A 15,686-nucleotide genomic window follows, 5' to 3' on the forward strand; every position below is an offset into this window, starting at 1 on the left:
ATATAATAAAACGTTTTTTTTTCTTAAAAAGCTCTCACTCATTTTTTTTTTAAATTCCTTGAACTTTCCACTGGATTAAAAACATAAGAGTAATAAAAAAATCCGTTAAAAAAATTTAGTCATGGCTAAAAAAATAACAAATGCACACACATCAAAACATCCACTAAATCATATAAACATACTAGCATTAAAGTACAGGTCCTTTACACATTGAACACTCTACATAGAACCTGTAAGCATTTATACATTCTCGCATAAGGAAAAAATAAGGGGAAAATAAAGCTTCTTTATTTCGGCATAAAGAAATTTAAATAAACTCATCTAACATTGCAGCGTTTAAAGCTATCAGTACAGTATAACTGATTGAGAACAGTCAGTACAGTATGACTGATTGAGAGCAGTCAGTACAGCATGAGGGTCATCTGTCAATGACATGTGTGGGAGAAATAAAACCTGTTAATTTGTTGATCTGAATCTTTCTATATATGATCTAAAACAAAGACCGTTTTGACAAAAAAATAAGTTCTCTGAGTCAGTGGGTCTTTTTGTTATTGCACATTGACATTTCCCCAGCATATAAATATACTTTGTACATCATAAAGGCAAAAATAGAATAAAAAATAACTCTGCATTAATAAGAGAGACATCTACGTACAATCAACTATATAAATAGGTTAATATCACTTCAATGAGCCATAATAAATAGATTTTTTTTTCTTCACATTTTTACATCAAAAATAATTTCAACAACACATAAGTATAGATGTTTCCTATATGATATTTCAATAAATAAACACACACATATGTATACACCGTATCTGAAAATATACATATCTTTATACCACTTAAAAAAGTCAATTGTTTTAGTAAAACATGTGATTGACAGAGGACCCGTGACGTCAGAGAAAGTCCAAATAATTATTAACACGAATTTTTGAGAGTGTTCACGTATTTTCAAACGTGTGATATGGTTAATTTCATTTCCCCTCTCGCACTGTACCATTGCTGCAAAAAAGATGATCAAAAATAATTCTGAGTGCAATACAATAAAAGTTCCTTTCAAATAGATGGATTTAAAACTTGTAATTATTATAACCTCATATTTTAGTAGCTTAAAATTTAGAAGAATAAATTTTCTATGCGAAGTCTAGAAAATTGGAATTTCACCTATGAAAAAATTTTCTGAGCAATTGGTAGTATATGTTTTACCGATAGTTAAAATATGTACTTATATCTCAAATATATCATACAGTGGTTACTTTGGAAGAGTAAAAGCAGATCTATTTTGTTTAAAACTAATTGTATTTATTTTTTTTTGCTAGCCATCTATAAATTTAAAATTATTTTTACACTAAATTTCTTAAAGCACACTCACACGCTGAAAGCAAAAAGGGTGTTTTGCTTTCATTTAAGAGTTCCACTATCTATAAAATATTATCTAAACTGTTAAAGAATGCTAGCTAGAACTAGATTGATATAAATTCCAAAAGACTTTTTAAAGACAAGTACTAAAAAGTTTTTGTTAATAGTATATAAATCTAAATATCTAAAAAAGTACTTCGAAATAAAATATATAAGAGAATATCTATTTCAAAAAGCATATTTTGTTGCTCTACTCTATGATTAGAAAAGATATTTTTATGGAGAAAAACCTATAGTAGTAATATATTGATAAGAATATTAATAAAAATTACTGGTTTAACTATTAAGACAAAATATTTGTTAAAGAGCAATTTATTAAGAAATTAAATTTTTATTTTTTAGTTTTATAAATAATTTAACTATAATTTGAGAGAATATATTATATATATATTTCAAGCATATAATTATGTACAATTCTTTTCTTAAAAATAATAAATTCTAGTATCTTAAAGAAGACTAGAAAATCCACATTAATTTTCAAATTTTGACTTTTTTTTTTAATTCTCCACAGTTTGGTTTTCCTTAAACATCTTAACATCAATAGAATTAAAAAATATTATATGTGACAAGCGTCTTTTTTTATTTTATTTTTTTTGACTAGAAATTCACTCACGCAAAACGTCGCCTCCGATCTGATTGTCCCTAACCCTTTATAAAAACCGATGAGGAATAACATGGACACAATTTTTTTTTTCTTTAGTTCATAATATGTACAGCAAAGATCATATGAAAAATACACTATGAATTTTAAACTTGTGCTATATAAAAGAAAAAAAATTCGCGTTTTGTTTTTTTATATATCCAAGCAGAACATATACAATATGAAAAAAATAAAGTGTTTCTATAATATATCTATATATTAAATAAGAGGATCTGTTAATATATTAAGACATGTTTTAAATATTCATGAACTATAAAGCTACACATCACAAATCACAGAAGAACACTGAATTGCACAACAAGGTACACAAGTTAGTCATGTAAAACAGCTAACAGCGACTGAAAGGTTTTGGCATATTGCTAGGAAAATATCGAAGTACACTGATTTCAATTAATGAAAAAATAAATAAAAGGGTCTTTGGAATTTTCATATCAAGCCAATGTCCTGACTTCAAAGGTATGCACTTATGTCCAGAGCTATGGAGTCGGTTGTTGAAATCTTAGAATCTGATTCCAGGCTTTTGTGAAAGTCCGACTTAAACTAGATTTAAAACTTCAAGAAAATCTTAGGAAAGTTTTAAAATTATTATTTAGTAAATATTAATTTCAAGTAAAATATTTTTATTTTTATGTTCAATTAGAATAAGGTATTTAATTTAAGATTAAAATTTCCATTATAACTACAGCTCAGATTTCGATGACCTAAAAAATGCTCTTAAAATAAGAGAAAATTCTTGTAATTAATAAATTTTGTTCAGAATCCTAATATAATATAATAATAATATATTCTAATATAACAATCATCATTGCAGCTTTTGGGCAATGAAGATTTATCAAATATATAAGATGACCAGTGTGTGTGACAAAAAGCTAATAAAATTTAGAATTATTTGGTTTTTCAAAGTTAACATTTGCAAGCTGTAAAGCCTTAAATGCAAAGCCAGCCAAGGGCTGTAGAGCAGGTAAAAGAGAAGAAGAATGCATTAAATAGTATGACTTAGTTAAAATGTGTGGGGAAGTTGTAAGATTGAGTGATACATAATTGTAAGTTGATTGAGTTGCAAGGCTGATTACTACTTCAATAAGAATAAATGTACCTATAAATCTAAAAAAAAATAATACTTAGTATAAAAAAAATCTTAAATTTTTTTAAAAAAGACCTAATTGAACAAAAGAGTTTAAAAATTTAAAATAAAGAATCAAATGCCATTCAAATCCGGGCCTTAATTATAACATAAGATTTGAAGAAATAAATTTTACCAAATCTATTTGTATAATGAGTTGGGATTGCACAAAGCCCATGATAGAAAAAGTGCTAGATATGGACATCTTACATGCACAGCTGGACATATTTAAAATACCTTAATACAAAGAGATTTTTTTCTTCAAATATTCATGAACTAATATTAATTTCTTTAGTGAACAATAAAAAATTTAAAGAATATTCATAGATTTATTTTATGACAAGTTATAATTTAAATAATTGTCACTATGTTTATTTGAGTAATGCCAAGTTCACAATATTATGAATACTTTCCTAAATAAAATCAAAGACTTCTTTTAATTTATTGGATCAAACTTTCAACTAACCAGAGTCAGAATCAAAAAAATATTTTGAACTCATCAATTCCACAGCTCTGCCTATATCTTCAATAGATATAACAAGTAAAAACTTTTTTTTCTTCTAATTTATATCACACAATTGAGTTTAACAAAATAAAGAGAAAACTTTCCAATTTTTTTTTCTTCACATTGCTATGTACTGTTGGTGCATTTTACTACATACAAAAGACTAGAAAAACTGCATATAATACACACACATATATAAAAAGTGAAAGCTTTCTATAAATATAACAAAATCAAAAATACTATAAAAGTGTTTACATGTAGTTACAACACCATATATTTAATAAAATTCACACTAAGACTTCTAATAACAACAACAATAACTTACAAAAATCCGTGTAATAAATACTGCACTGAAATATAAACGTTTCTTAAAGTCTCATGACGATTTATGTCCAAAGGACATTAAAGTGAATATGGTTCTTTTTTTCTAGTACTGTTATGTATATCAGTACTGACACAAACATCTAAAAATGCATTGTATGCAGTGGAATGCACACATTACAGTTCAGCATAGCAATGTACATAAATATGTATATTTTATATATATAATCTTTGGTAAAGCATATTGCAATTTTTTTTACATTGCCAAATGCATATACAGTGAGAAAATAAATATATTTATAAATAATGACTATATTTTTTTCATATAAAAGATTTGAAAGACTAAGTTTTGCTGCCAACACCCGTATCCCAATTAGAACATATTTAGCTAATTCTGGTTTTTAATTTTTTTTTTCTGAACAAACGAAAGGTTTGACATTTTGTTTAGTGTTAAAAAAAAATCTCACAATTCATTTTTAAAAAAAAATTATCATTTCCTACGTAGTGTCCAATAAAACCTACAAGGAGCACAATGGTGCCACTAGAAACCAAATGGCTTAGAAAACCATCTAAAAGGTAAGGCTTTAATTATTGCTCAGATTGGATGAGAAATCTGGATTTTTGAAACTAGTGCTATATTGAGTCTAGCTAGAAAAGAAAAATGATATTCAAATCCGAATTTTCTAAGCCAACTAGTAGGAAAGGAGGGATTGGGTGACAACCTCTTAAAAATGACTTATTCTTAAACACTGGCCAAATATGCTTGAAACACACAGCATTGCTGCAGCATTTTATAGAAATAAATAAATAGTAGTTAACAGCAAACATATGGATGAGGGACTTCCATTTGGGAACAGTCTACAAAGCTGTCAAGATTACTCCTGAAACTAGCTAAAAAACATACAAAAATCATTCAGCTGTTAAAGAAGCAATGCAAGGGTTGAGTTAACACCACCGGAAGGGAACGGCCCTGGGACGGTCAGCACCTTCCTTGACCAGGGGTTTGTGAAACTCGCGACCGGGTCGTGAATGAATGGCTGCCCAACAATGTTCACAGTAATATTGCAAGCAAGTGACATTGGCGCAGAAGAAAGGGGCAAATTTGCCCCCACACCGGGATCCTTGGCATTCATCACACATTTGGTCATCAAGAACATAAGGTTTCACCTCCACCTGCAAATAAAAGAAACATTTTGTTGTAGCAAGAATGAAAATTCCATTTTTTAAAATCATAACATAGAAAAACGGACTACTTCGAATAACTTTTGATCCGATGATCGGATTTTCAAGTTCAAGGTCTCAATCTTAATGGTTCGAGGAGGTGGCCTCAAATATCCTTATTAAGTAGAGTAGAGGATATTTTAAGCAAAGAATTCAGACACAAAATCGTATTTTCTTTAGATAAACATGCGTTTCTCTCAGCTCCAAAATAGAGGGGATAACCGCGTTCTGGGAAATAGGATCCCAATAGTTTGGGTCAGAAGAGCGGTCTGAAATTCGGACCCCATAATGTTAATTTTACTTTATGTGTGTTTCGCTATATCTTGTGAACTTTTTAGGCGATTTGAAAACTTTTTGCACTTAATTATAAAATTCATTTATCCAAAGATAATTTTCTGCAAATATGAAGGAGTATATTATTATATTTCTAAATCGATTAATAAATAAAATTGAAGACTTAAAGTGGATAAGAGTAACGTTACATTGCTATATTATATTGTTCTATTAGTTGTATATAAAATAAATCGTTGGTAGTAACACATATATTTTAATTATACCCATTTAGTTTTATGTGTAAATACATTAAGTGCTTTAAAAATGTATTAAATACGTAGTTAGTGTTTATCAATATTGAGGAAAGACTTGTTCTGCCCAAAGAAACTAGCAATATTTCTTTCCTCTGATCTAAAAAGTTTTTTTCTCCGTCAAACTAGTTTACAATTACAGTAGAGTCCCGATAATCCGAGCCCCGATTATTCGAGTTTCCGCTTTAACCGAGCTATCAAATATTTTAATGATTTTTTTGTTCTAGTTTATTTTTTATTTTTAAAAGTACCGCTGAAAAATAAATCTGAATTTTATCTTCCAAACACTCAGGAAGATGAAATCCAACAACTTGATCCGATGAAATTATCGTTAATATCGTCAATAATGAAAATGAATCTAGCGAAGATGATGAAGACAGCGATGATTAAAATCAACATATAAAAATCTCTCATACAGATGAACTAAGAGCTATCGAAAATGCTATTGAATATATAGAACAACAAAAACGGATTGACACCAGTCTTCCTGTTATCCCTCAAGAATGGTGAAACATTGCTGACTGAAGAAAAGCACCAAAGTTATGTAAAACAAAAAAAGATTAAGGACTTTTTTTAAATAAAAACTATTTAATTCTAGTAAAGTATACTTTTTATATGTTTTTAAGTAAGCGTTTTCATTTTAATATGAATTGTATGAATAATGTTGTATATGTGTCTCGTATAAATGTTGTATTTTTTAAATATATTACATTTATATTTACTCTTTTTCCTTCCTTTTTGTACTCTTCGTTTTAACCGAGTTTTTCAGCTATCCGAGTTAGTCGAGGTCCACATTACCTCGGATAATCGAGACTCTACTGTAATTTTAACTGAAAAATTGCCTCACTGTTTTTGAAATTTTAGGATGTTTATCTTGAACAAAAATAAGCTTGATTCAGTGATTTGTTTGTAATAATTCAATAACAATTCAATAACAATTGTTTGTAATAATTCAATAACAATATTTTTTTTTCACTGTTTTTAAAATTTTAGGATGTTTATCTTGAACAAAAATAAGCTTGATTCAGTGATTTGTTTGTAATAATTCAATAACAATTTATGAAACATTTCATTTAGAAACATCCACTATTTTAGCTATTATTGTTTTTAAATAATATTAATACTGTTAGTATGTTTTATCAGAAAATTTGGCTGATAAATACAAAAAAATAATTTTAAAAAAATGGATTTAAATCAAATAAAATTGATTATTTTAATGAATTTTTTTTAAATTTTTCTTTTTTAAACAAATCATGAATTTTGATACCACTGGTATTTACTGGTATTAGGAAATCAGTTGAGAAAATGTTTATCAATCTATATAATAAATTAGTTTTATGACATAAATGAAATGTCTACTTTGCTAAAAGTATAAAAATTAACAGCTGAAACATCCTGGCTAGAAAGAGAACAGAATGAAGAAGGATTCTAAAGAAAGACTTTTGAGTCAATAAAAAATTGGACAATTCAAGTGCATAAAAAGAAAAGTTCATAGTTTATAGATCAAAAAACGCTGTTAAGAAAGTAAAATTATGTAATAAGTTTATTGAAAGAAACGTTGTTCATTTACAATAAGAGAAAATTATTTAGTGTTAGTTTATCGATCCATCTGTATATCATATAGATCCTGGCTGATTTACTTTTCTTCAAATTAATGGCACTTACTAAGCCAGTTGAATTATGAGACCACATATATATTTCAATGCATTTAAATATGTAGGAAATTTATTATAAATCATATTTACCTTATTTTTAATGCATTAATCTTTACTAAATGTAGATTAAGTATTAAAATGATATACTTTGAATTTGATATATATAAACCTCTAATTTTTGTAAATAACAAATGACCCAAAAAGAACAGCAAATTACCCTTTTTTCAATATCTCCATGTTGCAGCTGAACGAATCTTGCACTAATTGCAGCAATGTAACTTTGTTGATTTGAAAAAGCTACACGTCCAGCTCCCTTGGGGTACTTCAATTCAGGGTCAGTATCAATGCCTGCATAACACACACCTCCGTAAAGACGATCCATTATCATTGCCAGTTCAACTGAAATACATTACCATTCATCGAACAGTTAGCAATCAAGAATAAATTATAACCGAAATAAATACAAATTAGAACAAATTAACTACATCAAATAAAATTGCTATTTTTCCTTAAAAAACTGATAAATTTTTTAGATCAATGAGCCAGGGAGCCATAGAAATAAAACTATATAGTCCTTATTTTTTTATTACCAAAAAATAAATAAATAAATAAAGTCATTTAATGATAAAACAAGACAGAATACACAAGAAAAATTCTTTCTATATATTCTATATATTTTACTCTCCAAGAGTTAAGCCCCGAGGTAAAATTGTACAGAAATTTTTCTTTTATGCATTATTTTCCCATTTAACAACATAGAGAAACCGGTTTTTTGATGCAGGAAAGTCTGCACCTATAAGCTGAGAAAAAGCCAGATCTAACACTCAGAGGTTTAGGCATTACTTTCTATGATCTTCAGAACTGTCATACTCTTTGCATGCATTTCTATGTTCTTGTTTGCAATTACAGAATCAATTTGTCAAATCTTTTTAAATGATACATTATTAGGTAAGTAACAATTATATAATATTAATATTTTCAAACCAGAAAATTTAAGCTTTAAGTGGACAAGCAAGTTTCAAACAGGTTGTTTAAGTACATTTTTATTGCCGATTTTCAAACTACATACTTTTATTTTCTATTTTATAACCCTCGTTGAACAGTCGATCCAATTTTTGGGTTTACAGCTACTAATGTTCAACTCCGTAGCCTTGTAATTTTGAACCCAATCCAGAAGATAAGGGAACTCCTGGATCAATTATTGGGAGAAATTTGCCTTCGTGGAGGATTTTTTGATGGAACTTACCATTTGCGTTGCATGGAGAGGAAGACCACGAGAACCTCTCATGGTCAGCCTGACGGTAAGGGGACTCTGACCCGTGATTCGTCTACCACTGAAGATATTTCATGTCAGCACTGTGGTCGGTCCAAGCCAGATGTGGAATTCGTATCGACCAGCCGTCGCTGGGATCGAACCCCGGTTCATCTCATTGGAATGCGAATGCTCTATCCCCATAGCCACCGCGGCTCGAACTACATACTTGTTTGAGTAATATTATTATGGACCATTATTAAAATTTGACACTATATAAAAATACCTCACCTGCTTTTAATGGTCGTGGTACACCGCCAACAAATACAGTTTTTCGGGGGTCAAGAGGCATGGAAGCATCCAGGACAAAGTCAGCATCACTTAGACGCCATGGTCGTATTTGAACCTGTTAATTTAAAAAAAAAACTTCTGTTAGTAATTGCAAATCAATTATAAGTCACATTTTTTTTTCTTTTTAAATATTTACTAATACTTTAAGAAGTAAGCATACAGGTTTGTCTTTAATAGTAGGACTTGACACACATAAATACAGCTTGTCATCTTCTTGGATGCAAGCGTCAATCAAAGCTTGTACTGAAGCTTCATCTTGAAACAGCAGAAAAGCATATCCTAAAATAAAAGAATAAACTGTATTAGAAAAAAAATTGAAGCATCAAGAATTTTATGAACTATTTTTAAGAGCAAGTTTTTTCAACAAATATTTAAGACTTTTATTCCTTGATAACCGTTTGGCGTAGATGGAACACCAATGACTCTTTTACATTTTTTTTCCTGACGCTCTAATTACAAGTAAAAATTCATACAGGTATTTTTTAATTATTAAAAACTGTCTAATTGGCGAACGAAATAGGCTATAGGTGGCGTCGAGCAGAACTCTCTACCTATGGCAACACTTTACATGCCTTCACCATTAGCATGGGGAGAGTCATAGGAGAAGGAAGTAAGTCAGTTTCTCTCTTGATTTTCAAATAGATTAAAAACTTTCCAGTTGGGAAACTATACGGAACCGAAAACTACATAGAAAATAGCTCTAATAGAAAGCAGTTTGGAAATTTTACAAAAGTAATTGTGACAATTAAATACGAAAAATATTAAGAAGGGAGGAAATATCGTAGAACATTTCTATACAACTGAAAAGAGGAGGAGAGGGAAGGGCCAAAGGCATGGAACCGGTCTTTTCCCCCTTTTCGTAGACGGCGTATTCGAGCGTTTGCGATCGCAAATAGTTACTCAAAAAATCTGTTAGATTATCAGAATTATATTTGTACTTAAATATTAAATTTAAAAAAAAAAGTAGTTTGAAAAAATTTTCATTTAGATTAAAAAATTATCAATAACTGATTTTGTAAATTAAAGAAATTTCAATAATGAACTATTGTCTCTCTTACGTTTAAATATCTACTGATAAGTGCAAATTTGAAAAATTATTGTTTGGGAGTTAGCCATCCAGACCATACTTGCTGAAGGACATATGTGTCCTATCTGCACCAATTTATTCCTATTTCGAAGCCATAAATTATTAAAATTCCAAAAATAATATTTTTCACTTATTTTGACCAAAATTAACACAAAATAATGAAAGAAATAAGAAAATTCTGCATCAAAGTTGTGATTATTTAAATTAAATATTTTGCATACAGGACTAAAAGAGCAACTTAATATAAGTAGTTAAAAGTAGAAATATATACAACAATTATAACTAAAACTTTTAAATAATAGGTCAAAGCACTGTAATAGTATAGAGAATTTATTATACACGTTTAACCCACTAATGCCTGGTCACAAAAAGTTGTAGAACACATTTGAAGAGATGCCAACTTTCTCTGTTTAGTGGAAATTATTTTTCCAGTGGTAATAAAATAAGTTTTAATGCTTGATTTTTAATATTATAAATGTAAAAAGAATTTTAAAAAGTGATTTCTCACACTATTATGCACGAATAATTTAGATTCCAATGAACTTTCAAAGGGTTTTCAACATAATACAGAACTTTGAAAGTATTAGCATTTAATATTATACCACTTCAAAAATTATTTTGCCAAAAGCAGAACAACTGGCATCCCTTTATTTGTTTATACTAAGTGGATATTCCTTTCTGTTATGAATCATTTACATACTACAATATAAATATTCATATCATAATGAAGATTGGATATTCCTTGGGCTTTGCATGAGTGAAGCACAAACAATGGAACAAAAATGTACAAGACTGTCCATCATTTGTGTCATTATTTGTGCTTAATTCACATTGTATAGCTTTTCACAAATATATATATCATTAAAAAATTATGGTAAATAGATCTATATTGTTTCTTACGAGTATATCCTAATAAGGAAACCCTTGTGCTGCATGAATTTATCTCATTTAATGATTATGTTAAGAATAAAATAATTCATAACTTTTGAGGTGTTTTTTTTAATGCTGAAAATATTATTAAATGATTATTTTAAACTAGAGCTGAAATATGTAGTTCCGATATTATTTAACTATACATTGTATTAACAAATACAGTCGACGCTCAATATAACGATCTTCGTGGTCTGGGCAAAAGCAGAAGTTATAATGTGAGGTCCTTGTATAGCGAAAACGTAAAAATTTCGTAAATATTAACACTTATACTTGATCAATTTTCACAGATCTAGACTTTATTTTTATATGAATTTGGTAATCAACATCAAATTTGGTAATAATACAACTTTTTTTTCTATATTAATATAATACCCTATTATACACTATATTAATATAATACCCAATATTAATAGTACCCCATAAAACGATTCTTCATCCATGAAAAATGCTTAAAAAATAATATGCTGGTTCGGCGATCCCACTTTTGATCATACGTCTAGAAGCCTGCGAAGACTCCGTTTTAACGCACAAATAAAGCATATAAACAACCTGATATTTTACAAAAATACTATATTCAAGCAAGTGAAAAATATTTTCAAACAAAAAAAAGTATCTTTGATAGATTTATTGTATTGTTTGGCAAGAAAGTTATACAGACCATGAAAGACAGTAAATTATGAACACCTAGAACGTAGTATAAGAATTTAGGGGGTCATGATATTTTTTCTTCATTCAAAGAAGATTAAAGGGGTTTTTACATTTATTGTGTGATAAAAACGAAGGAAATAATAGTTTAAATAATTTTTTTCAAACTTTCTCATAGGAATTAAATTAACATTGCGTCAATGGAATAGCAAACTGAAGGTTATAACACAGGTCGTTATAATGAAACAGTTGTTGTAATGGGAGTCCTACTAATAAGCGCAGACTGTATAGCAAAGCTAACGATTTAATTTTCAATTTAAGTTGTAATAAAACTAAACATACCTTTTGGGGGGAAATAGGATTTAGATTCAGCTTTGTGTGGCCAATCAACAACCAAAGGCCCAAATCTTCTAAAGCTAGCATTGATTTCATCTATAGAAATTAAAAAATTTTCATCAAACTTTTAAAACACAAATAAAATTATTATGTGACAATGATGAATATTTTTAAATAATTAACACTAAATGATAAATAAAAATGTAAATTAACAATATCGTTATCATAGGAAAATTCACTTGTTTTCATCTTCTTTTAAAAAGACACATTTTTTTTCTAGAAAATGACTAAAACAATTAGGAAGTTCTTAATTATATTTCAATCGACAAAAATTACTGTTATCCATAATCAGTGATACCACAGGTCTTTTAAAAAGATCGGCGTGGTTGAAGAAGGTACATACTTTTCTACCTCTTGGAAAGGAAAAAAAAAACATTTAATTAATAAAAATAATTAAAATATTGTTGCTTGTCTTTTTTGAAATTAAAGAAAAAAGGTTTGACTGTTCCAGGAAATTATAATTTAATGTCAAAGGCAACCAGAACAACTAGGAGAAATTTGAAGGATTATGATCTGAAAACTCAGTTCTTGAATTCAAAAAATTATCCTGATGAAATGTATTACAATTGATGAAATAAAATTTTTATTCAAATTTATTTAAAAGAATAATGGGTTTTATGAATTGCCTTAAATTAAAATTTGCTTGAGTTGAAAAAATAAAGGAAACATTTTACTTATGTTAAAGAGTTGTATTCTGTAGAAGGATGTATAGATTCCAAAAATTTTAACTTTATGAAAAGAACAATTACTTTTCTGTTTTATTTTTACCTTATTCAAAGTGGGGAAGAGTTGACAAAATTATTTCAAGGTGTTAAGGACGCAACCAATTTATTCCGTTTGCTATCCAGGCGAAAATTTTTCCTCACATAGCAAAAATTTTAATAAAATACCAAATTTCTCTTAAGTGTGCATTTAAATAATTTTAGTTTACTTTCGTAAACTATCAACTTATAGGACAGAACAAATTTTGTGCGTTTTCTAAAGCTATAAAGGAGAAACAATTTGTTGTAAATTAATATTTCAATTAATTCAATTTCAATTCAAAATGATAATTCTAATTCTATTAATGTTTTCATTCCATGCATTTGAACTGAAAACTTTATGCTTAATTCAGAATATTTAACAAAAAAAAAAAAAAAAAAAAATCAATAAAATAATAAGTTTAAGCAACAAAACCTTCATTTAAGAAAACCTTCACTAAATAAATAAAATAAACATTAATAAAACAGTTGAAAGTGCAAAGTATTTCAATTTTTATTTTATAATTTAAATAATTATTAACACCGCATTAAAGAAAAAATATAGGAAATAAAAAAAGATTGTCTAATATAGTAACTTTAACAATGTTTCCTGTAAAGTTTTACGCAATTGAACTTAATTTAAAGTAAAATAAGAAGAAAAATTCTACGACATGGAATATTGATAATAATAATAAAAAATTATTTTACACTTCGTTTTAACTTCAAAAAAAAAATAAACAAACTACAATATTATGAAAGCAAATGCAGACATTGGCTTGCAAATAAAGTTTAAAAAAACTGCTGTTGTTTATGATCATTTAAACCTAATAAAACACAATGATGTTAGATTTAAAAAAATGCTTAATCTGAGCAAGTTTTTCCCTATTTTCCTATTCCAAATTTCATGAAATATTTATCACGAGTTATGAATGCCTTAATTTTAACACATTTGATTCTTAAAAATTAAAGCATACAAAATTAGAAGATTGTATTAAAACTTGCAAAATTTCTACATACATTGCAATTTTTTTTATATTTGATTTTTAAGTTGTATTTAATGAAGAAATTAAGTTGTATTTTATCTATAAAATTGTGTAATTTTTTCTAATTTTATTCTTGCATGCATTACTAATTAGAAATATGCATTTACAACTCATAATAATAATGGACTTGAAGTTGTATAAATATAAATCGATTTACCAAAGGAATCAAGATATAAGAGATTTTAAAAACGCATAATTGTTACATTTAAAATAAAAATTTAAATTTTTCTAGTAACTTTTAAATTATTTTCAAATTTCATATTGAATCAGATAATAGTTCTTTTTTTCGTTTTTAGAAATAATTATCTGAAATCGATACAGAAATTCAAATTACGCAAAGCTTGAATTTAAAATTTTTTTATACGGCATACAAATAGCGGTTATATGCATTTTATACTCTTAAAAAAACGGGTTCAATATTTTAACTTAATTTCAAACTTCAATTTTAAAACTAATTTTACTTGCATCCATATCCATCTTGCATGCATATTTGAAAGTACGAAAAATAAAAAAAAATTTTACAGCAAACTAACACATTTTCTGAATTATTTTTCAGTATCAATTTCAAAATTTTATGTTTGAAATAAATAAAATTTATAAATATATATTTTTTTTGAACAAATAAAAACAGTAAAAAATTGCAAAACGAAATTAAATTTCCAAAATAATTTTAATCTATTTTAATGAAAATAATAGCAAAACATCAAAATTTCTACGTTAATTTTAACGTATAAATAAAAATGAGAATGATTATTTTCACTATGTTTTTGTATTAAGAGACTACAACCTTAGTAAAGAGCAGGAAGAAAAAAAAAAAGATTTACAAACCTTCGTCAATATCTGGAGGTAATCCACCTACAAATACTTTTCGAGAAAACCTTTCCCCGGAATCGTTATTAGGAGATTTAGGTGCACACAGAAGTGATGAATTAAGCGAAGGTACAATTTGCTCTAGGTGACCATCTTCCAAAAGGTGATTATCTTCTAAGCCCGTGAAAAAAGGTGATTTACCTTGAAAAAAAAATGAAACAAATAAGATTTAAATTTTATTTGGCTATAGTATATTTCAACAATGTTGAATGGAAATTTTTTAATTTGTGCAAAATCATTATTAAATCTTCTAAACATGGCTAGATTTTTTATGTAAATGCATCTTGTACAACTGAATATAATTTCCTCATTTTTGTTACCAACTTTGTTTTTAGTTGAATTTTCTTTGTTTTAAAATATGATATAGGCTATATTTAAGAAATTGCTTCAATGTGAGTGTTATTATTTAGCGTATTAAAAACAACTCAAAATGTAAAAATTTTCCTCAAACAAAATCCTTCTTCTTTCTTAACCCTATAGTAACTACACATTAATCTAATATGTTACTGAAGGCTCAGGGATTTAGAGCGCTCGCCTCCCAATAAGGTGGCAGCGATGGCTGGTCAATACGAATTCCGCACCCGGCTTGTACCAACCACAGTGCTGACGTAAAATACCATAAGTGGTAGACAATCATGAGTTAGAAACCCTTTGACGTGGGCTAACCATGAGAGGTTTTACTCTCTACGGCTAGTTTTACCCAATGCTTATTCCAGGAGTTCCTTTTTCTTTTGGGTTGGGTTCAAAATTAAAAGACTACAGAGTTGAACATTGATAGTCGTAAACTCAGAATTGGGTCGGTTTTTCAACGCCAATTATAAAATAAAATAAATTAATAATTACCGACTAATAATCAGTTTTAGGTTTTCGAATAACA

General features: G+C 27.9%; 1 protein-coding gene across 2 annotated transcripts in view; it reads right to left on the reverse strand.

The window, feature by feature from the left end:
* Positions 1 to 4,430: 4,430 nt before the first annotated feature.
* orb2 (cytoplasmic polyadenylation element-binding protein orb2) overlaps positions 4,431 to 15,686 on the reverse strand; it is an 85,358-nt gene continuing 74,102 nt past the window's right edge. For both annotated transcript variants that reach the window (XM_016055714.4, XM_016055713.4), the window contains 6 exons: positions 14,768 to 14,950; positions 12,103 to 12,192; positions 9,256 to 9,374; positions 9,036 to 9,150; positions 7,710 to 7,891; positions 4,431 to 5,205 (listed from right to left, as the gene is read on the reverse strand). In XM_016055714.4, coding sequence (XP_015911200.1) covers positions 4,978 to 5,205; positions 7,710 to 7,891; positions 9,036 to 9,150; positions 9,256 to 9,374; positions 12,103 to 12,192; positions 14,768 to 14,950 — 917 coding nt within the window. In that variant the 3' untranslated portion in view covers positions 4,431 to 4,977. The remainder of the gene's footprint in view (positions 5,206 to 7,709; positions 7,892 to 9,035; positions 9,151 to 9,255; positions 9,375 to 12,102; positions 12,193 to 14,767; positions 14,951 to 15,686) is intronic.

The sequence above is a fragment of the Parasteatoda tepidariorum genome, chromosome 2 (genome assembly GCF_982258835.1).
Source record: "Parasteatoda tepidariorum strain Cologne lab strain chromosome 2, Ptep-v5.0, whole genome shotgun sequence".
In the NCBI taxonomy this organism is placed as follows: domain Eukaryota; kingdom Metazoa; phylum Arthropoda; class Arachnida; order Araneae; family Theridiidae; genus Parasteatoda; species Parasteatoda tepidariorum.